Here is a 24,002-nt window from a genome sequence, read left to right on the forward strand (position 1 = left end):
TTAAAGATGTGGTAAGAGCCCAGCTTCTCGGAGCAGCTCTGTCCTTGGAAGCTTGTTAAACTTTCAAGAATTCATTTCTCCTCCTACAGCCTGTTTTTCTGCATGCATTCTTTCAAAAGACATCCGCATCCCCTGGGAAGAGATGAAAGTGATACCAAATAAAACAAAAAGCAAACCTCAGAGGGACTTCTCAAGTAAATGCTCCCAAATACAGAGAAATTTCTTTAGTTTGTTCTTCTCTTTCACTCTTTAACCCCCTTACAAAGTTAAATTCCCCAAGGTTGTTTATCCTCTTTATTTACCAAAAGCACCCACCAGGTAACCAAATGAGGATCCCTTTGCAGAAGAGAGCCCAGGCAGCAATTTCCCAGAGACCATGAAGCATCGCCACCAGGACTCCCACAGAGCACAACTGAATCCACCCTGCGTTTCTTGCCAATGCTGTTCCTTAATTGGCTATGAATAGTTACAGTCAGCCCCAGCAATTTCTGCACCCTGTATAGCATAATCTCCTAAAACATCAGCTGAGAGTTTAGGGGCTCAATCTTTAAATAGCATCTAAATAACAATCATAGTAATAATGAAAGAATTGCCAAACTGCTATGTGAACTCTGAAGCCCCAAGTGGAAGCTCAGCTAATGGAAGCAACTGTTCTTCCATACCCCGCCCCCCCATCACTTTTTAAATGTTCCATTTAGCAATGGAAATTTCTGCAGTTAGATAATGTGAAGTGATAGGATTTTATATTTCGGACTATCTCTGGATATAAAGATTAAAATTGTTGACAGCTGTTCTCAAGGAAATCCCAACTCCACTCAAAAAAGAAGCTTCTAATGGAATTTGTGCATTCACTCAATGAATGATTACTGAGTACCAGCCATGTTCCAGGCCCCGAGGATCCACAGTGAACAATACAGACAGTGATCCCTGCTCTCGTGGAGCTTCCACTCTGGAGGGGTAGACTGACAGCACACAAATAAGCAAATGTTCTAGATATCAGAAGGTACTAAAGGCTATGGAGGAAAAAGTCTGACGTAGGGAAACAGGCAGCTGGCAAAGGTGGTGAGCATGGAGCGAACAAGGGAGAGTAGGAGCAGAGGAAGTTGGAGATAAAAAGGAAGGGATCTTGTCAGGCCCTGAAGGCCCCTGTAAGGCTTCAGCTTATGGTCCCAATGAGGTGGGAAGCCACTGTAGACGAGAAGCAGAGCGACACGATCTGCCTTTTATTAAAAGGATCACTCGGTCACACACTGTAGGTGAGCAAGGACATAAGCAGGGACACCAGCTAGAAGGCTACGGCAGAATCCAGCTAAAGGGGGACGGTAACTGGACCAAGGTAGTGATGAAGGCAATACAAACTGGTTAAACTTGGGATGTGTTTTGAATGTAGAACAAACAATTTACTGATGAACTGGATGTCAGCATTTGAAGGCAGAGGTTCTTCTTTTATTTTCCTACTTAAAATGCCCAGGAAAACTCCAAATTTGCATTCATTGGGTTTATTTAATGCAACAGGTTCTGATGATGCATTGAGTTACATCTCCAGCCTTTATCTTGCAACTGACCCACGGTTATCTGCCGTTGTTTCTAACATACTTCATTCCTCTGGTCCACTCAACCTTAGCTGATCATCCATTCCCAATCTTGGTACTGAGGATCATAGAACTAATCTCCCATTCACCCAGGTTCAATATCCCTTTGTTTCTTCCTTCTCTGTCTTCCCCACTGTGAATCAGACACGAAACTCTTATCAGTTCTTCCTCTGAACCCTATTTTGTACACTCCCCTCCCTCTCAGTTTCTATTGCCTCCCCTCTGGTGCCCACCACTACGGTCTCCTAGGTGGTCTTGCTGGCTGCAACCTCTCCCTCATGAAAACCACCTTGCCAACTGTCAACAAAACAACATCCTGAAAGTGCAGGTTTTTGATGTGACTACCCCTGTTTGCAAGCACCCCGCACCCTGGCCTCCAAGGGTCTCACCCAATGGCTATAGGTCTCTCCATAGCCCTCCATTATCTAACCTCTCACCCCTACCCCACAGACATTCACTGCCTCTGGAGTGTGAAAGGGCATTCTTGCTCATTCTTACTTTTTAACTTTCATACATGGGGCTTCCTAGCTTATAATGCCCCCTCTCTCTCCCTCCTGTGCAACCTTGCCTAAATCTACTCATCCTCGGAGACTAGCTCAAATTCTGCCCCCTCTATAAGAACACTCCTAACGGCTCCAGCCCCTATTCATGCCCTATTATGGCCCTGTTCATCTGACCCTTTCATTAGGATCTCATGTCACAGATGGATGCCATATTACCTGGGTAGGTGTAAACTCCAAGGTCACATACCAACTCGTTTTTACACCCTCCATTGAGACACATATAGAGTATTCAATATGTATTTACTGAATTAAATTATTTCATGAAATAAACTAACTGAGACAATATTACCCTCCACCTTGATCTCAAACTCTGAAAGTGGGAAATTGAAAACTCCTAGAATTCAAAGGATACAGGATCTTTGAATAAAACAATCTCAGATAATTCTTACTCTACCTTTCTGTTTCTCTTCTGCCATTTTGATTCTTCCACCAACTTTGTTTTTAGATAACGTGCCACAGAAGAACTGGACAAAAAGTTATGGTTGGGGTTATCTTATGGAGATTATGCTCAAGGGACATAATATGCCAAGTTGGAATCTAATCAGTCTTTCAAACAGTCAAACAAGATACAGGCTTCACGGGAGAGTAAACAGGAATGGAATGAGCAGTTCTGGCCCCACAGTCACAAAGTTTGGCCATCACTGAGATCTCTGAGTATAGAACGGGGGCCACGTGGCAGTGGAAGCACAAAGAAAAAGAAGTTGGCTTTTAATCAGGCACTCAGGCTCTATTCCCAGGCAGGAATGCCGGCTACATCTCAGAAACTACCACACAGCCTCCACCAGTATGTTCTTAATGACAGGAGTTCACTGACTCACAAAACACCATTGCAGAGGGGCTCCCTGAGAAACTAGGTCCTTGTAGTCCCCAAAACAGGCTACTCTTCACTTCTCTCAAGACAAAGATTCTCTCCACTTAATCCTTACTTCTTCAAGGCAACTACCTCCAATTTTTAATTCATGCAAATGACAAATATTTGCCAGTACCTTAACATGAGCCATGCACAGCCACTGACACCCTGAGGAAGGCAGATAGGTTCCTTGGCCTTCGAGAGCCTACAGATAGTGATCAAGTCACCACACAGGTATAAAATTACAAACTATGATTAGTGCAATGAAGGAAATGGAGATGGAACAGGGGATGAGACTTAATCCAGAGGGTTCCATGCTCCCCTGAGGAAGTGATACTTGAGCTGACATCTGAAGAGTAAGTTAGAAGTTAAATGACATATGGGGAGAGAGAAAACAGCCTCTCTCTCCCCATGTCATTTAACAGGGACATAGAAGAACACAGGGGCAGGAAGGACAGTGGTACACTAGAATAACTAAAATAAAAAACTAAGCAGGGAGAGCATGGCTCAAGAAGTAGTTAGAGGGCAAGCCTGGTGGCGCAGCGGTTAAGTGCCCACGTTCTGCTTGGGTGGCCCGGGGTTCGCTGGTTCGGATCCCGGGTGTGGACACGGCACTGCTTGGCACACCATGCTGCGGCATGTGTCCCATGTATAAAGCAGAGGAAGATGGGCATGGATGTTAGCTCAGGGCCAGCCTTTCTCAGCAAAAAGAGGAGGATTGGCAGCAGTTAGCTCAGGGCTAATCTTCCTCAAATAAATAAATAAATAAATAAAAATTTTAAAAAAAAAGAAGAAGTTAGAAGGTAGAAGGCAGGTCAAGCAGAACTTTGTAGAACATGGAAAAGAAAGAAACCTCTAGGTTTCAAGGAAGGAAGGAGGAAGAGGCAGGCCCTGAGAGTTCCTTCAAATCCTCAGTGTACTAATGTTCTCTACTCGTCTGCCATTGCCTACTCTGACCACAGTTCCTTTGAGATAACCCATCCCACCTCAGCCCCTCAAAGAAGATCCTTAGTGGCACAAGACTTGGCCCTCCCAACTACAGACGACTGGACAGCTAGCAACCAATATGAGTGTCTCCTGGGAGCATGTAAACTTGGGAGCTCTTAAGACACAGAGGCTACAGCCAACTGGTGATGAACACTGAACTAAAAACTTTCCATGAATAGTGGGGGCTGAGGGACATGTTGGTCATGTTGAGCCATGTGCAAAAAAAAATTTAGTTAATTGTTTGTCACTCTTCCCATTGAAAGGTCAAGTCTATTTCCCTTCTCCAGGAAGCTGGCCCTGTGACCGCTTTGACCAACAGAATTCAGTAAGAGTGGTCACCCAGGATTTCTGAGTCCTGGCCTTAAGGGCACTGGCAACTTCCGTTTTTGCACATTTATAATGCCCCCTCTTAAAACCCAGCCCCCAAGCTGTGAGAAGCCCAAGCCACGTGGACAGGGGCTACATAGAAGAGAACTGAGGTGCTCTAGTTGGCATCCTAGCTGAACTCCCATCCTGCAGCGAGCATCAATTGCCTGCCATGTGAGAGAGTCATCTTGAGTATTCCAGCTTATCTGAACCCCTGGATAACTGCAGCCCCAGCCAACACCATGTGGAGCAGAAGAACTGCCCAGCTGAGCCCAATCAGCTCACAGACTCCTGAGGGATATTAAATGGTGGTGGTTGTTTTAAGCCAATAAGTTTTGGGGTAGTTTGTTACAAAGCAATAGATAACTAAAACAGAAATAGAACAAGGTAGCAAATAAGATTAGGAAAGAATAAAGCAGATAACCAAAGAAAGGCAGAGACGCCGCCACTGCATGGTAAGGAGTTCAAGCTTAATTCTGGACTTTCCCGCTCTCGTTCCATGACACTTGACTGGACGTTGTTCCTGCCTCTGTAATTCATGAACTTCAGTTTCTTGACAATAAATTGGCCTTAAGTATGACCAGCTTAAGGGCTTTCTGTTCACAAAGGCTTTGACTATAATACCCATATATTACAGTCACCATTTTGCTCCTGCCTCTGCAAAGGAATTCTCGTTTATCAGTGTCCAGCTTAGCAACCAGCACTCAGAAATTCACTGTGTCTACAACTGTGGTATTGATAAGACAGTCTTCACCAATTACCTGCCTTAGGGTATCAAGATTACGGATCTCTAAAGTTTTAGGGACTAGAGTAATTAGAAGCAGTTTAAGATTCAAATATCTCTTATGCTAGGAGTGTCAAACATGTTCCACTAAACAGGTGATTGTGAACTATGGAAGCTAACATAATCATTAGTAATTAAAAAGGCAACCCAGCATATTTCCAAACAACCCATCATATTTTAGGTAATTCTAAAGTGAAATAAAGCAATTCCATAGTGATAAATTTGGTGTAAGTGCACACAAGTCTGAGCAAAGGCATGTATGGATAGACAAAATCAGTGGGTCTATCTCCCTACTTTGAGACACTCGTGAATTTAAAACATGCATTGCTCAGTATTTAGAATATGTGCACCATGAGGTCTAACAATATGTTAAATGTCTAAAGATTCTTAAAGACATTGTTTTGTTTTGTCTTCATTCCTAATATTTTTATAGTGTTGTACTGTATGTATTATTTTAAGTGATGAGTATTAAGGATTAGATTCATCTTCTATCCCTTGGCCTCAAGTCCAGGCATTCCTCCAAGGGCCACCAGTATTTTGGCCAAATAATTAGACTCACTGATGCTCCAACCCACCAGGAAATTCCACACCTTCTTTCATGCCATTCCCCCTCTTCTCTCTCTGGTAATCTCACTAAGCTCGCCCTTCAAGACCCAACTCAATGTCACTTGTTCTATGAAGCATTATCTGACACTCACTGACCTCTCTGCCTTTTCTTAACAGACTTAACTACACCCTCATTTAGATTCACATAATATCACAATACACATATAGACCTATAACACTTAAAATATTTAGCATAATTATTTGTTTGAACTTCTATTTTCCCACCTCCATTGTGATTTCCTTGAAAGCAGTGATCAAATACTATTCTTTATTGACTCCATGGAGCTTATTAGCAAAGTGCCTGACTCACAAGGGGCCCTCTGTAAATATGTGCAGAATGAGTGCTTTCTGTTGCTATAGTGTCTTATTCTAAGCAGCCTGAAATGCCTTTCACACAAGCTTTTTTAAAAACTCTCAAAAAAATGGATTATAACCCTTTAGAGGGATGAGAAATATAAGGAATTAAAAGGAAAAGACTTACTTATCTTAAATTAGACTACATGAGAGAAATCTCTGAAATTTCCAGATAGATCCATTTCACTCTGCTGCTTCTGTGAATCACATATTATTCCACCTCACAGAGTTAAATACATCATAACTAACGCTATACATGGTCATAATAAGGTAGAGCTTTTAATTTTCAATTCACTATTCAAACAGAGCTACCCATGGAGTAGACCCAAAAAAAACAAGATTATCAATCACAACCTCAGGCACCCCTCCAAAAATGTCTCTTTAATAAGCAGACCCCTTCTTTTATTAAGGCATCCTACATGCTGAGTGTCCTTGGGACACTTCATTATCTTATATCTTTATAACATTTCTAGCTGCCTCCTATCATCTGATTCTGTCATCCAGATTCCTCAAAAATAGTGTCTCAGTTAGGGTTCCAGCAGGAAATGGATGGAACACTCATATGAGACAACTTAGGGTGTTTAATAGGGGATTGTTTACCAGGTGTAGGCAGGGTTTGGGCAAGACAACCAGGGTATCTGAAGTACCCTAGGCCTAAAGGGACAAGAGGATAGAGCTAGAGGAACCCAGAAAAGGTACTATAGTTACAGAAGTGGGCCACTTGACAGACTCTGGCATCCAGGAGGGCAACAGGGACAACCAGCAGCCTGGCGGCAAGAAGAGACCTGGGGGGATGAATAGGCTGCCCTCATGGTCCTCCCCCTCCAATCTCCTGCTACAGCTCCCACTGCCTGAATCCAACCTGAAGCCAGAGGGCAAGGAAGCCCACCAATGCAGCATTTAACGCCCAACCTGTGGCACAAGAGCAGACTAGAGAAAGTGGAGAGTAGATGTGGAGGGGCTAACAGACAATATCCAACACCGATGGTATCACAGTCAGCACCGATGTCTCAGCCCCATCCTTCCCATACTGTAGCACTGGGCACACAGATGGAAATAATAAGAAAGAGCCAAGACACAGAGTGGCACTGTGTGCAGGAAGGCTCCACTTACATCCATTTCCATGTCTTTCTGAGCATGCAGGAGGTACCATCCACATGCCCTCTGCACTCAGTCCCCAAGCATACTGAACAGGCCTTACTCTAGGAACTGAGACTCTCTAACTGTAGGCTCTCCAGCAAGTGCCTAGGAGTAAGGCCTCCAGGCAAAGCCCTCAAACAGTGACACAAGAGTTGGTAAATAAACAGTCCAGTTCCTCCCCTCTCCAGGGGCCTACTCTGAAGCATATTCTACACAGTCTCCCAAAGACAGTGCTCCAGCAGAAGGGAGGCCCAGTTAGTTCCCCCCGATGGAATCAGCTTGTCAGCACACCCGATACTCGCTGCATTTCCTTCCTTATCTCACCCCCCTCGCCACCACTGATGCTTCCTGTGACCACCTCCCAAGTTAGCCATTTGCTCTCCAATCCTTGTCTCAGGCCAGCTCTGTGGAAAAGCCAACCTAAGACAATGCATGAGCAATAACCCCCACTTCTGAAAACAGACTTGTCATACACAATGTGTGAGAGTGTGTGCCCGTGCGCATGTGTGGTGCACACCCTGCCTACAGTTTTTATTCTGCTCCAAAGTAAGAATGTACAGAATGTGAGTCAAAAAAATTGAGTTCTAAGTCTCTGACTTGGCTTTGAACTAGCTCTGTGAACCTCAGCAAATAACAACCTTCCCGGGCCTCAATTTCCTCATCTGTCAAATGAACTTAGACAAGGGCATCTCTAAGTTTCTTACCCAGCTTTAAAGTTTGCTAAAAATTTTCAGCTGTAAAAGAGACATAAAGCATAAGGCCCAGTACTCGGACTGACCCCAAATTCCATTCTTTGGACTATTTTCTTAAACTTAGGTAATTCAGAAAAAGCAAAAGGCACTTTTGTATCACAATAAAGAAAATAACTTTTAGAAATTAAGAATCAAACCTACCAACCAAATCGTTATATTATTTTAAATCAAATTTCCTAGATTTGACACCATACATATGATCAATTATTTTAAAACTCATAAATTTTATATAAACATCTATTGACCACCCTCTTAATCCATTATAGGATATAGCTATAAAAAATCAAGACTGCAAATTTTTTATAAAGTAATACCTCAGGAAAGAAATAGAGATCTGCTTTGTAGTTCTGGTTCCGCCATAACTTCACTTGTCCTCTTGGGCCAATCATTTCGCTTCCTCATTCCCCACATTCAGCAGCACCTCCAAGAGAGGTGGATCTGGAGCAGTCCATAAACAACGATCAACTGATGAATTACAGAATGACCCTGAGCCTTAATTTTACTAAATCGAAAAAAAAAATAGTGGGAGGGTTGCACTATCTATATCATCTTGATAATCTCTTCCGATTCTAACATGCCCTCTTGAAATGAAACAGAATATAGTGACCTAAAATTCTGCAGCTCAAAATGATTTATATTCCTCTCTTGAAAGCTAATGCCTCTGCCAAGAGCAGCCATCCTACAGCACTGCTTACCTACCCAGTGGCAGAATCCACTGGATCCCGAACTTCTATAAACTGATTTGTAAAAGAAAAAAAAGAAAAAATTCACTGCTGGAGGCACAGTGCCATAGAAAGAATAAGGCCCATGTTTCTGGCTCTCAGATTTAAAATAATGGCAAAAAGCATTCCAACCACCAGTCATGAGCAAGTCTGTTCTCATAGGTGATCAAGACCTTGTCTCAGTAATATTTGGAAACATAACAAGCAAACAAAAAGCTTGTGGGAGGGAACAGAGGAGGCCATGGAAGGGGGAAGATGATAAGAAGGCATTCAAAAGTCCTTCACTTCTCTTTCTTGACTAGCCTATTCATAACAAATGAACCATCTGTAATAACATGAAAAGCCTAAAAGTAACAATGAGCCTCTTGAAAGGACTATTTGGCCCATGGGGGCTCCCGCTACTTTTTCTCTTAGGCACAAACAATTCAAAATATGTGAGTATTGGAAATAGGAGAGGCAGGACAGGAACCAAGAGGAAAGTTCTAATTTTGTATCTTTGTGGGTATACTATCTAAAAACTGGTTTCCTTTCAATTTCCTCCAACATGAAGAACGGTCAGCTGCTTCTCTATGATATTTCATGTGAGTTTCAAGGCCAAGAGAGAGGAAGAAAAAAGAAAATGAGGTTTATAATGTCATTTACTGAAAAGTTAGATATTAAAATATAGCTATTATAAATTTGAAGTTATAAATACTAATTTACTATTTATACTAAAATTGTTAAGAAACATTAAATTACCAAGAAGGAAATATTAAATTACTTTGGAAATGTTAACATGAATAGCTATAACCTACCTAATTGTCTCTATCAGTGGTTCTCAATGTTGGGTGCATAACAGAATTACCTAAGAAACTTTTAGAAATTCTGACACCCAGAATATACCAAAAACCAATTATATCAACATCTCTGGGTGTTGGAAAACCAACAACGGTATTTTTGAAGCTGCCCGGGTGACACTGATATGCAGACAAGTTGGAGAACAACTGGTCTATATTATGCTAAGTTAATGTTAACGTGGCTTGAGGAAAAAGACAGTGCCTTGAACCAGCCCTTCACTTCTCTAAAACCCTCCTTGCCCTGGTCCTTACAGATGGACATCTTGGGTAGAAAGCTTCATCTCCCCACTGCTCAAGTGCCTGAGGCTGCCTCTCTACTCCCTCAAGCCCACTTGGAATTTGATATGATGCCTGCTATGGGGCTTAAGGGGCAAAGGAGCCTCAGGAAGAACCATGGGGAAGCACAGGGACATTAAAATTGTGTGCAGGAGGGAGAACGGGAATCCCCAGTGCCTTTGCAGGAATGAGTCACTCGCTGGCAAAGAAAACTCACTGAGGGTGGGCCATGCATTGCTAAAACACATGCAGCTTCAGCCCCTTTTTCACTGGCCTTCTTCAAACATTCGTGCATTCAGGATCTCTCTCCACGTGGTCATTTAATAGTCTGGCCTGAGTTTTTATATGGCATCAAGGTTGGCTTCCATGAAGGAGCATTCCAAGAGGACAAGCCATAATGCGCAAGGGCTTAGCAAGTCGCTGCCAGCATCATGTTTGCTAATGTCCGACTCACCAAAGCAAGTTTTGTGGCCAAGTCTAGAGTCACTGAGGAGGAGAATATACAAGGGCATGAGTGATGGGAGGCAGAGTTCACTGAGGCCACCAAAGCAGCAATCTACCACAGTAGGAACAGAGTTTCCTATAGACTATGTCCTTTTGAGCCAGACCTTTTGAAATAAGCATCAACAGATTTATTAAAAACCAGTGATTGTAGAAATAAAACAATCTATACTAAATTAAAACTGAAGCTACCACACACTTTGTACCTCCCACAGGCCAGCTCTTAGTACAGAAATAGAAATAATTCAATTCCATCATTTCCTAATGAAAAAGAGAAAAATCCTATATATCCCTAAAAGATAGAAATATCAATTTTGAAAGATTCCCTCACTAAAGATTTAGTACTATTCTTTAGATAAATTTGAAGGCTTCATGATTAAAATACACTCACTGGATTAAAACAAACCGATCCACATCTACTGTCAACTCCTTTTTCCCAATTTCCTTCTTAGAGGAATGAATCACCTTTGAAGAACTAGGCACAATCCTAACAAACTGTAGTTTTTAGCCTTCATGCACTGAAGACTAAGAAAAATCACACATCAATTACCATATGGAAAAATTACAATTCGCTTTAAACTAGAAGCTCACTTCAAGACTGTTTTAATGCATACTGCTTATTACTTTACTATTTTTGCACATATGGATTATGAAAATGCATTCTCTAGAGGGGAAAGGCATCTCCATTATGACAACCTTCTAGTAGAGCAGTAAACACAACCCCCAAAGTGACAGGGATATCCAGGAAAATACTGGGTGTCCTTTTGAGTGGGTATCTTGTGGGTGGGTGCATTGCTTTCCAACCGACTTCCCTTCGGACATGACCAATGAGAAGGTCGTTTCTGGCTCCAATCTCATAGATGAAGGATGCCCAAACCAGGATGAGCGAAACCTGGGATGAGGTCCTAAATGGATCTGATGTGTGTGAGACAACAGTGAGTCTGAAAGATTCATTGAGGCCACTCAAGATGAAGAGAGAGGTGAGAAGACTGGAACTAGCAGAAAACCTTTTTAATAAGAATTACAAATAAAAAGTACGTGTAGGCCATTTCCAAATAGTTCTGATCAATTTTTTTTTTCAGTGAGTTTGGTGCAACTACAGCATCTAGTATTGTTCCAGGCTCAATAAATATTTCTCAAATGAATAAATTATAACCTAATGGGACAGAGGAAAATGGCCTCGGAGATCTAGCCCAGTGGTTTTCCATACGTTTTTGGTAAAATTGGTGGAGGACAAGAGATGCAGGGAGCTGACTACTGCTTTATACCCTGGGCTTTTACATGAATAAAAGTTACTTCTTACATAAAAAAAGAAACTATTGCCACCAATCTACCCCAACATGCTTGTTTTATGAATGAGAAAACAGAGGCCCAGAATAGAGAAACAACTAAATGAAGGTCAGACACAGAGTGGTGGTATCAACCTAGACCTCAGGTCCAGAGAGAAATATTGGCATATACAGTCAATCCTGACTGTCTGCAAATTCACCTACTTACCAAAATTTATTTGTAACTGCAAAATCGATGGTAGCAACACTTTGGCAGACATGCAGAGATGCAAAAAAGCTGAGCCACTGATGCACACGATCCCAGCTGAGGTCAAACAGGGCTCTGCTCTGCCTTCTTGTTTCAGCTCTCACATCCTAAACAAGTGTCCTTTTCATGGTCTGTTTAGTGCCATGTTTTTCACAATTTTGTGCTTTTTGTTGGCAATTTTTTTGTCTGAAAGGGCCCCCAAGCAATGTGCTCAAGTGCTGTATAGTGCTCCTAAGCACAAGAAGGCTATGATGTGCCTAATGGAGAAAATACATGTGTTAGATAAGCTTCATTCAGGGGTGAGTTACAGTGCTGTTGGCTGGGAGTCAACAATACATATTAAATAAGATTTTTTTAAAAAATAGAAACACACATAAGACAAGGCTATATATTGATCAGTTGATGAAAATGCTGTGACCAAAGGCTCACAGGAACCTAACCCTGTAGATCCACTAGGAGCAACATTTCAATGTTTAGCAAATGTTTACCAATGTTTAGCAATGTTCAAGGGAGACTTTATAGAGCATCACTGCTGAGAATAATGAGATCCGCTGTGCATAATTTACAGCTCTGTAGCCTGTTGTTATCCAAGGCCTGGAGGAAGGGCCACCAGTACTTTTGAACCAGATACCAGTAGACACCTTAGAGAAAAGTGCCTCTCATACCCACTGAGCATCTTGGTTTTTCTCATGACCAATGATAAGAGCATTATCAATTGTGTGAGGATTTTAAAATTTTTCATTTATTTGGAAATCTTTTACTATTATGGGGATTGTTACCTAATTTGATAGCCACAGAAGCAACAAAGGAAACATCCTGGAAGTCACCTAGTCTACCAATTAATAACCTGAGTTCCATGGACCAACAAAGAGGTCCATAGATATAACCCAAGGTTCCATAAACTTGGAAGGGAAAAATAATTACATGATTATTTTCACTAACCATAACTGAAATGTTGCATTTCCTCTAATAATAAATATAAATCACAACCCACAATAGTATTAATAGCACCCGTGAGTTGGTTTTCAATGGAAATTCCAGACAGTTTCATATCCTTTTAGAATTATTGCAGATATGGCAAAATTATCATTTGTGCTCACCAATAATTCAAAGTTACAACAGTTTTTGTGTCATTTAATGTGTTGATAAGACATACATATATTGTCATGCCACAAATTTATTTACTATTTTTATATCTGTATTTCAATATAACAGTTTCCTTTGTAGTTCGGTATATTTTATTTTATGCATTTAAAAAGTTGTTCAGAGAAAGGGTTCAGAGCAGCGTCAGCAAACTGCCAAAGGGCTCCATAAGAACCTCTGAACCACCTCACTCATCCCACTGATAAAGAAACAGGGCCTAGAGAAGGAAAGCTGTTTTTGAGGTCCTACCACTGGTTAGAAGCAAACCCAGGCCTGAAGCCTCACCATACCCAATGTGGGGCTCTATGAGCTCCAGCAAGCTGCTTAACTATTAAACCATAAGCATAAAACGGGGACACCTTATCCCTCAAAGCTTGGCCAATGGTTAAGTGAGCCCTGAAATTAAATGACATCAGTGTGACAAAAGGGACAAGCACATATCCCTGGGTGGAAACGGTGAAGGTTTTACAATGCATACCTGACTCCCTCATAGCCTCTCGAAGATTCAGATCCTGCCCCTTGGAGAATGACGGTTGTCCCCTCTGCCTGGAAGGGAATCACCGTGTGAGAGAGCCAGTGTCTGGGGTGGGACTGCATGCCGCTCAGGTATACTGGTGCAGAACAGAGGTGCAGAGTCACATTTCCCGCCATCACCCCCCAAGCATCCTACGCACCAGCCACAACAAATTAACTGCTCTACACCAAGCATGCGGAGCTCTTTCCTGCCTCCTAACAGCTTCCCCTGCTTACAGTGGCCCTCCTGCCTTCTCTTCCTGGCAAAACTCTTCTCATCCTTTAATACCCAGTTACACGTCATCTTCCTCTGTTCTTGCCCAGTAATTTATGCTTGTCTCAATACAAGACTATGAGCCCAGCGAAGATGTGCAGGGGAAGATAACAGATAGAGGAAAGGAGATTGAGCATCTGTTGTTTGCACATGAGATAGATAATGATAGTAATAATAATGCTAACGTTTACTGAGCATTTACTATGTAACAGTATGTAACAGTATTACATACTGTTCTAAGCAATTTACATATATTACCTCATTTGATCTTCCAAAGAGCGGGTAGGTACAATTCTGGTCCTCATTCCACAGATGAGGAAACTGAGGCACAGTGAGGTTACATAAGTTGCCCAAGGTCACAAAGACAGGGAGTGGTAAAGCCTGGATCTAAAAGGAGGCATTGATCCAGACGCTATGTATGCCTTTACCCACCAACTGCACTGGAAGGAGCTGATCCAATCCCTTCATTCAATAGGTAAGGAAGTTACAGGTCACAGAGATTAGGTGGTATCTTATCAGTGAGGACTCAAGGTAAGATTAGAATTCAGAGCTCAACTTTCAGAAGACTGCCAGACTCTACGTTCAGTTTAGATTTTAGTTTGGAAGGAAAGAGAACAGGAAGGAAAGAGGAAGGGAGAGAGAGAAGGAAGGAAGGAAGGAAGACAGACTCATAGATCAATTAGTCGACTGGCTGATAAATCCAATGATTGGTCAATAGATAGAAAGATTAATAGATAAACAGAAGACCTGATCATTCTCAGGTATCTCCAGCACAAAGCAGATCTGGCTCACAGTAGATAATCAGTTATTGCTCCTTAAGCCATGAAAAAATGTCAATACAGGCTATTAATATCACCCCTGAGTGTCCTCTAATTTAATGTAGCTTCACACGATGCTGTTACGTGCTGGCCAGGAAACCCACAGTTGAAGGAAAGGCAAGAGGCTTAGAGACGATGAACTGCCTTCTCAGGAAACTCTTGGAGATTTCTTTCATAAAGAAGAGTTCACAATATTTTCAGTCTAAACCAGCCCTCCTATGTTTTTTTTCTTGCTGAGGAAGACTGGCCCTGAGCTAACATCCGTTGCCAATCTCCCTCTTTTTGCTGGAGGAAAACTGTCACTGAGCTAACATCTGTGCCAATCCTCCTCTATTTTGTACGTGAGATGCCACCACAGCATGGCTTGATGAGTGGTGTGTAGGTCTACGCCCGGGATCCAAACCCAGGAACCCCAGGCCACTGAATCGGAGCATGCGAATTCAACCACTACGCCACCAGCTGGCCCCAGACCTCCTATATTTTGATGGACATAATAAATACAATGTTCCATGTTAACACAGAGAAACAAGGACCAAGTTTGCTTTGCTTGGGCTTTATGTTAATTTCTTGCTGACCTGATTACAACTTCAATTTATCCTACTAAGACAAAGATTATTTCTTTCGAAATAGTTGCCACTGTGCAAAGTCAACAAAGAAGATTTCTAACCTCCAATATATGGGATCAGATAAGTTTGCTCACGATCTCCTGACCTAGGGAACTAAACCATCATGTGCAAACATCATTGATGGGTTTCATGGGAAAACAATCCAAACACAGAAAACATCTGCTGTGATACGCTTTCAACCACTTTAAGGGGGGAACATTTCCACTGACATTATCGTCTATTCTCCGTAGCTGAAACTGCTTTCTACTCTGAAAGTTATTCACTTGCTCTAAACTGGCTGGACAATACATCAATTAAAGTAACTTATCCTTTAAACTCAAAAAAGGAAGATGCAAGCACACCTTCTGAAGTATACATACCTCTTCTTCCCACAAAATAGACTGAGTTGTCATACAGATGGTTAAAGATTTATTGTTGGTTTGAGGCAGATGCTAGTTAGCTACAGTCTTCAGAAACATTCACGTTTTCCTTTTGTAATCACAAGTCTAGGACTTACTCTCTGTGGTTTTGTGGTCGGCAACTTAACTAGGGTTGGCCCATAAATGCTCTAACTAGGTATGACATTAACAATCCCCAAAGATCAATGAAAGTTCACACCTCACTAGCAGCCAGACTCCCCAAAGACACCGAAGCTGAGATCTGCCTTACACCCCGGGCTGCATCTTCATTTTGAGCAGCATCTCTGGGACAAGAAACTTAATCTGTTTCCAGGCTTGTTGCTAAATCTATGATTTGATATTAAAAATACAATACACAGAGAATGTCAAAATGAGCCAAAAACAACAAACTAGATACAACCAAGAAGAGTCCCAGAAGCTAAACATGGTAGCAAAAGCAAGAAACAAGCATCTATATATAGAAAATGATTATCTTAACTAACAAGAAATCTACTTACTTGTAGAACTGTTTTCTTCTTTCTTTGGGATCCAGCTCCATGTATGGCAACTGGAGATTATATCACTGAGATAGTAAAGACACAAAAAAAGGGCTTTGAAAGTAATGTATTTTACATTTAAGATGTTACAACAATAAGGGTCAAATGCTGATGTGAACAGATTCAATTTTCTTCTGGAACATCTAACTGGATGGGGTGGGAAGGCAGCTGCACACAACTAAGAATCCACCTCAAATATCCAAATCTCAGTGCTGTTTTCCAACAAAAGCACATCTCTGGGTGTAAGGGGGGGACTCACAGGGGGCCTTCTCAATGCTCTTTAGTTTGGGTTCCCTCTGAGGCATACCCTAGGTCAAGGATTTGAGAACAAGTAGTTTATTTGGGAAGTGATCCCAGGAAGAACCAGTAGGGGAGTGGAAAAATGAGATGGGAAAGAAGCCAGTGCAGGGTGTGATATCAAGAAAGTTATCATCATGGGCAACTGGGGTCTAACCCCACTGGGGAATTCTGGGAGATGGTGTAGACACGTGTCTCCAGTTACCCCATCTGAAAGGAAGGGAGCTGGGGTACTTGTATACCAATTCCTATCTCAATTGAGGGGTGGGGGATACAGGAGGCATTGACTTCACAGCCCATACATAGGCAGAGAAGGGGCCCAGAGAAAGCCCTCACTCAGGTAAGGGGGCCAAATGCAGGCAGCTGGAAATTGGGCAAAAAAGCTGGTAGGTGCCAAAGACAGAGATATCTGCACATTTATGTTCATGGGAGCAATATCCACAATAGCCGAAAAGTAGAAGCAACCCAAGTATCCACCGATGGATGAATGGATAAACAAAATATGGTATATACACAGAATGGAATATTATGCAGCCTTAAAAAGTAAGGAAATTCTGACACATGCTACAACATGGATGAACACTGAGGACATTATGCCAAGAGAAATAAGCCATGCACCAAAGGACAAATACTATAAGATTCCACTAATATGAGGAACCTAGAGCAGTCAATTTCAGAGACAAAAAATAGAATGATGGTTCCAGGGACTTAGGAGAAGAAGGAATGGGAAGTTATTGTTTAATGGGTATAGAGTTTCAGTTTTGCAAATACAAAAGTTCTGGAGAAGAATGGTGAGGATGGTTGCACAACGATGTGAATATACGTAATGCCACTGAACTGTACAATAAAAATGGTTAAATGGTAAATTTTATGTTATGCGTATTTTACCACCATTTTTTTTTAAAAGGTAAGTGCCAAAGCTGATACGGATGGAGCACCTAAAGTGTATTTATTCCAATAACTCCTTCAAAGACCTGCCTCAAAGACCTTCAAAGAGATCAGATGCAGCAAAAGATGCCCAAGGACAATCACCAATAGAGATTTGGGGAAGGGGACCATTCTAGGTAAAAAAATAAATGTGTTCACTTTTTTCTGATTATAAGACTAATATATGATCACCAATAAAAACTTAAGAAGAGAGCCACCCCCAATGGTCTAGTGGTTAAGGTTCGGCGCGCTCACTGCTTTGGCAGCCCAGTTCACTCCCCAGTCATGGAACCACACCACCTATCTGTCAGTTGCCACACTGTGATGGCAGCTCACATAGAAGAACTTACAACTAGGATATACAACCACGCACTGGGGCTTTGTGGAGGAAAAAAGGAAGAGGAAGATTGGCAACAGATGTAAGCTCAGGGTGAATCCTTTCCTGCAAAATAAAATAAAATAAAATAAAACTTAGAAGACACAAAAATAAAAAGAAGAAAATCTAAGTCGTGTATAATCTCATCACAAGGGTGGCTCTCTCAGAATGAGTGGCATGGCAAACAAAGTGCACAAAGGACACATCTGGAAATCAGCTCCCAACCTCAGTTGCCAGGGGGCTTGTGTGGCTGGCAGAGCTGGGTTGCTGGCCCCTCTGGACCACACTCTCCCCATAGGGAAACAGTAGACTTTGTGTCAATGTCTTTGAACACCTTGTTATTTAGGGTGTGGTCAATGGACCAGCAGCATCAGCATCCCCTGGGAGCTTATTAGAAATGCAGAGTCTCAGGTCCCCCAGGACTTGCTGAATCAGAATCTGCATTTTAACAAGACATCCAGGTAAGTCGAGTGCACCTTAGACTTTGAGAAGTGCTCACCTTAACACATCCTTCTACTTATGTCTATGACTCTGAAAGGGGTTAGAGCCACTAAGCCCCTACTGCCTTGGTGTTAAAATCTCCACTTCCTCTCATGGAAAACAATCCCCATCTAGCTTTAAAATGAGGTAATCCAGTACCTGGCACAGGATAGAGACTATGTAAGTGTGTGCCAATATCATTAGCATTGGCATTACATACAATGTCACCTGAAAGAAAACCAGTGGAAGGTGACAGCAAATTAGAAAATTTTTATCTAAAATAACAAATTTTATTTATTTTTGCTGAAATAGAAAAATCTATCCTAGGGCAAGCCGAAAAGGATAAAATGGTTTTCTCCCCAAACTGACTGCTTCTTTTGTAATACAGTTCAATATGCTTAAGGCTTTTTTCAAACCTTAAAAAAAAAGCAAATGAAATGACATGTTGAAACTTGCACTGACTCTCTTGCATTTCCAAGGCTTCTGGTTTGTTATGCTTAATGTCTTTTTTATTTTGCTTTTTGCCAACTTTGTAAGCAACAAATAGGACTTTGTCAGCTTATGCAATGATGCAGTTACAAGCACATTAGCCTTCTCACATACAACAAGAATCTGATTTCAGAAAGAAGAAATAAAATTCACCACTAATGTAACATGTTATCACATACAAAGTTCTTTACATTAGGGGAATATTACCTACTTTTGCTAGGATTTGAAATTCGAAAACGTAGAGGGAACAGTGAAGGGGGCTGAGGAAACGAAAACAAACTAAGCTTTGAAGCAGCCGTACAACATGTCTAAGCTTATGGGCACATATCAAAAGCCTTGACACGTAAGAACTCTTTGACCCAAAAATTCTGCTTCTAAAAGTTTATCCCAAGGACGTGCAAAAATGCTTATTTTCAGTGGTAATACTCCTCACAGCCTTGCTTATAATATAAATATTTTTAAAAAGAAAAAACTAGTTTATGATATTGAACAATTAGTTAAATAAACCTCATTCATTCATATAAAAGTAGAACATGGCATTCAGAATAATGCTCATTTAGATGTACGTTTAATGACACAGAAAATGTTCATGCTATATTTTTTAAATTTAAAAGTGCAAGTTACAAAAGAGTGTGGGTAGTATAACCCCGTACTATCTTTACTCTTACTTAAACAGACACACACACACACACACAGAGGCACACCTCAGACCTTCTCAGCCCCCCTTCCTGGTCTTAATTTTCTTCACAGTGCTCACCACCACCAGATATATGAGAAATTGGTTAATGCTTATCTCCCCCACTAGAGCAAAGTCAATTTCAGGAAAAGAGGGGACTGTTCTGTTCATCTCTATGTCCTCAATGCCTCATACCGTGCCTGGCACATAGTAGATAAGCAACAAATGTGACCTGAGAAATAAATATAAGCATGCAGGCATATGGCATAAATCTCTGGTAGGTATTCCCAAAATTGTTAATAGTGGTTATGGCTGGGTGGTGAAAATACAGATGCTTTTATTTCCTTCTTTACATTGATCTACAGTTTCTAAATTTTATAGCGTGAACTTCTTCTAGAAGAATAAAAGATATAACTTCTTTTCACATATGCATGTGTGCATTTGTATTCATACACGTACACTCCTATATTTGGTATCTAATAAGAATACCCTTTATTCTCCAAATTGCCAAGTTATACAACGGAAAAAGCGAAACACTATTTTACTCTCCACTTCAGGTGAACTAAATGGAATATGGGACAAGTGGTTTAAAAAAAAATAACACAATGAATCCATTTTTGCTTCTTATCACACACACTTTCATTAAGTCACATACCAAGCACATAAAATCAGATAGTATAATCCTTAATAAATTGCTCATTTCATAAAAAATAAGTTTTTTAGTTCTATGAATTACATATTGTATTTTGCAATTACAGTGGAAAACGACACTTTCAGAGGTATCACAATAGATGCCCTATTGTTTTATTTTTAATTTATTAAAACTAGCAATTGCTCTAGTAGGCAGCAAAACTGGATCACAGTGTTCTCATTGGTCTGAAAACAGAATTGCCATCAAGAGACACACCTGGCGAATGGATCAAATCAGGAGCATAAGAGGCATTCAGACAGCATCCCGTGAAGTAATTTAATAGAGCTGACCTTATCATTACAAAGCATCTATTTGGGGAGGCTTACAACATAACATACTTCCTGGGCAATCATCAATGTTTCTATTTTATATTGGTATAAGTAATATAAAACTTCATAATTAAAAATACAATTCAGGGTATATAAAAATAGTCAATTACAAAGATGATACTTGTCAACACACACTGCAAAACAGATTTCATATGAGACAATGATACATGCCAACATAGGTCTCCATGCAAAGAGAATGTTCTATTAATGCTGTGCTTCCAAAGGATCGGGAGCACTTCTCTCTGTGGAAGCGCTAAGGGAGTCTGTGAAATGGTCATCATACCAAGACCCTCTGTGACCCTCCCACACTTAAGACTCCACCAAGCCTGCTCCCAGCCTTTCTTCTCTCACCTTTGCTTCCTTCTGAAATATTTCCTTTCATTCACTATCTGTAAAGTGTCAAAAGATTATTCCATAAAAGAAGTGTTTTCTTTGGTTTATTTGCCTCAATTAATCCCACTGTGATATTTGACCCTGAAAAAAATATGATTCAATTTTATAATTTTTTTTTAACCCTAGACCAGAGCTTGGAAAACTACAGCCCTCGGGTCAAATCCAGCCTGCCAGCCATCTGCCTTCATAGAGCCCATGAGCTAAGATTGGTTTTTACATATTTAAATGGTTGAAAAATTCAAAAGAAGAATATTTCATGACACATAATAATTACATGAAATTCAACATGACACATAATAATTACACAAAATTCAAATTTTGGTGTTCATGAATTCAGGTATTTATTTAGGTACTATCTATTGCTATTTTGTGCTACAACACTGAATAGTCACAATAGAAAGTGTAGAGCCCACAATGTCAAGAATACCTTCTGGCCTTTTTCAGAAAAAGTGTACCAACTTCTACCCTAGTCTATGTAACAGCAACACATAACAGACTGTAGGTGCCTGTGTGACACTGCTTTATGTTCTCAGACGGTTACCTCTACGGCAGAACGTGAGATTGAAGACAGAGGGTGGAATGGAATAAAATCTTTATTTCTACATATCTATATTGTTTTGTTCCAGCAAGCAGGTACTACTTTTGTGTTAAAAAAGTAAAAGAAAGAAACAAAATTCAAGGGGAACTTTTCACGTACCAAATATTGATCTTTCAGAACAAGACAGAATTAAACAGTTGAAATATGAAAAATAAAATTGGATTTCCACCAGTTTCTGAACAGTGTGATCATTTAGAATGGGCACATTCAAACCAAACGGCATCTCTGACCATAAGAAAATGTAAAATGTTACCCAGTTATGCCATATTAATTAAAAAAAGGCTACAGTAAAGTATTTTGAAAGTACAAAGATTTTGAAAAGGCAAATACTGTTCAGAAATTAATGATAAACAGGTAACACAGAATACACATTCTAGAAAGACAAAGTACATTTAAATAGCTCCAATTTCCTTTCTTCTCCTCATTCCTAAGTATTGGCTGAAACTAATTCATTCTATGCTAAACAAAGAAATACTGGTCCATAACTCTTGGTTTAAAAAAAAATTCCCAAAATACATTGTAAGAAACATAAAAATTGTGTAGCCATATGGTCAACTGTACAACATCTTTACTGTTTCTTATCTTTAAATGGACACGAAAATCTTCCAGAGAGCAGACAGCACATCCAGACAGGAGCATGATGCAGGAGAGTCTCATCGAGCCACCACATTTATAATTCAATTCCTGCACATTTATAAATGCTGGCTTTTAAACTGCAAGCCCAATGGTCCCTTTAACTACACTTAGATGCACAATAATTGACAGCTCATTACGACAAGTGGTCTCAAGAGTGAAGTATTACAGCTAATGGTCCGTAAATGCTTTCGTCTCCAAACTTGGACCAACATTAAGGCAAGCAAGACCCGGCTTTTCCTTAAATGCATTTGATTTGTAAATGCCTGCATGACATAACATTACTCAAAATTAATCTTCCCATTTCTAATGTCCGAATACTGCATTTTTTTTTTTAAGATTGGCCCTGAGGTAACATCTGTTGCCCATCTTACTCTTTTTTTTTTTGGTTTTTTTTCTTCTCCCCAAAGCCCTCCAGTACAGAGCTATATATCCTAGCTGTAGATTCTTCTGGTTGTACTATATGGGGCGCCACCTCAGCATGGCTTGATGAGTGGTGCTAGGTCCATGCCCAGGATCCAAACCACTGAAACCCTGAGCCGTGGAAGGCGGCGCACGAACTTAACCACCCAACCACGTGGCCATCCCCTGAAATACTGCATATTTAAATCAAGTACACACCTAATGTATCTTTCTTATGAAATATACTGCATCTTGAATAGGAGCAGAAATGATTTTAAAGCAATGGAGTGAAAGCACCTAAATTTCAGTAATAGAATATTCCTGAAATGTTACAGTCCTTCATGACTTAAAAGTATGCGACCACTAAAAGCTATGTTTAAAACAAAATTATGTAGGAAATAATCACAATACAATGTTAAGAGTAAAAATTGTATGTCCAATATAATCCTAATTTTATAAAAAATATGCTATGTTACAGTGATTGTTTTTTGGTGGGCGGCAGAATAGCAGTAATATTCGTTTATCTTATCTTTTCAAAGTTTTCCACGATAAGCACCATTTTTACAATTAGAAAAAGATGTTTAATAAAAATAGTGTTCTTTTGTTTCTATTACTATAGGTATATATTAAAAATTACCACTAAAGATTAAACTAGTCTATCCACAATCAGGGAAACCTAAGAATGTACTTCATGTTTAATTTTATTGTCAAGTGCAAACACTGGCCAAGAAAAAGAAATACTTAAATAAATAACATTTCTATACAAAAGTCTTGGGGAAAATGAAGTAGATAGGAATGCTGCTAGTAGTAACTTAAATTGAAAACTGTAATATTTCGTAACTATTATTCTCAAGTTTTAGACCTAACAGACATAAATCCAGTGTCAGGAATAAATGTTAAATATGATCAACTTAACAGAAATAACTGGAAAAAAAACCTGAAATAATTAACATAATTACAAACATCACTTTTCTAAGACTGATGTCCTTTATCCACATTTGTCAGAGCCGCCTGTGTTGGACACACTTCATTCAAACCTCTGCATTAAAGTGTTGTTTCCACTGAAGACTCATCTTTGTCTTTCACAGGAAAACAAAACAACTCTCTCTAAAGAATTTCAGACTATTTTAGCAGCACACTTTACAACAGTGTGTTCAATAACTGGCCCACTTGTCCTAAGAAATTACAAACAAGCCAGTTCCTGCCTTTAGACCAGACATAAGCTGGTCCAGCCCTTGGGAAGAAGCATCATGATCGATGCTAAAGGGAAGAGAACCAGCAGCTCAGAAGAAACTGTTCACAGAAATGATGAGAAACTAGGGCAAAAAATAGGGAGCAGGTGGAATAACACGTAAGAGGAGCCCAGAGCCCCGTGGAGAAGCCAGAAGCCAGGAGAGAAGAGTCTGATAATTGCGGGTGGTGGTTACTGAGTGAAAAGATAGAGCTGGGAAGATGCTAAACCAGGGACTATGGAAGTTAAAGAAGCATTTGTCCACTCATTGAGAAAATGCAAAGTGATTGCTGGAACCTGGGGAAGG

General features: G+C 40.4%; 1 protein-coding gene across 11 annotated transcripts in view; it reads right to left on the reverse strand.

Annotated features, from left to right (window-relative positions):
• Positions 1-24,002, reverse strand: part of PLCB4 (phospholipase C beta 4) — a 381,489-nt gene that overhangs the window by 306,967 nt on the left and 50,520 nt on the right. The window contains exon 2 of one of the 11 annotated variants that reach the window (XM_070485570.1): positions 16,135-16,199. The exons of 7 other annotated variants lie outside the window; for them this stretch is intronic. In XM_070485570.1, the coding sequence (XP_070341671.1) occupies positions 16,135-16,175 (41 nt within the window). In that variant the 5' untranslated portion in view covers positions 16,176-16,199. Of the gene's footprint in view, positions 1-8,308; positions 8,457-13,486; positions 13,558-16,134; positions 16,200-24,002 lie in introns of those variants that run through there. 3 more of the 11 variants (XM_070485571.1, XM_070485573.1, XM_070485576.1) reach the window with 3 other exon arrangements.

This window comes from Equus asinus, chromosome 15 (genome assembly GCF_041296235.1).
Source record: "Equus asinus isolate D_3611 breed Donkey chromosome 15, EquAss-T2T_v2, whole genome shotgun sequence".
Lineage (NCBI taxonomy): Eukaryota > Metazoa > Chordata > Mammalia > Perissodactyla > Equidae > Equus > Equus asinus.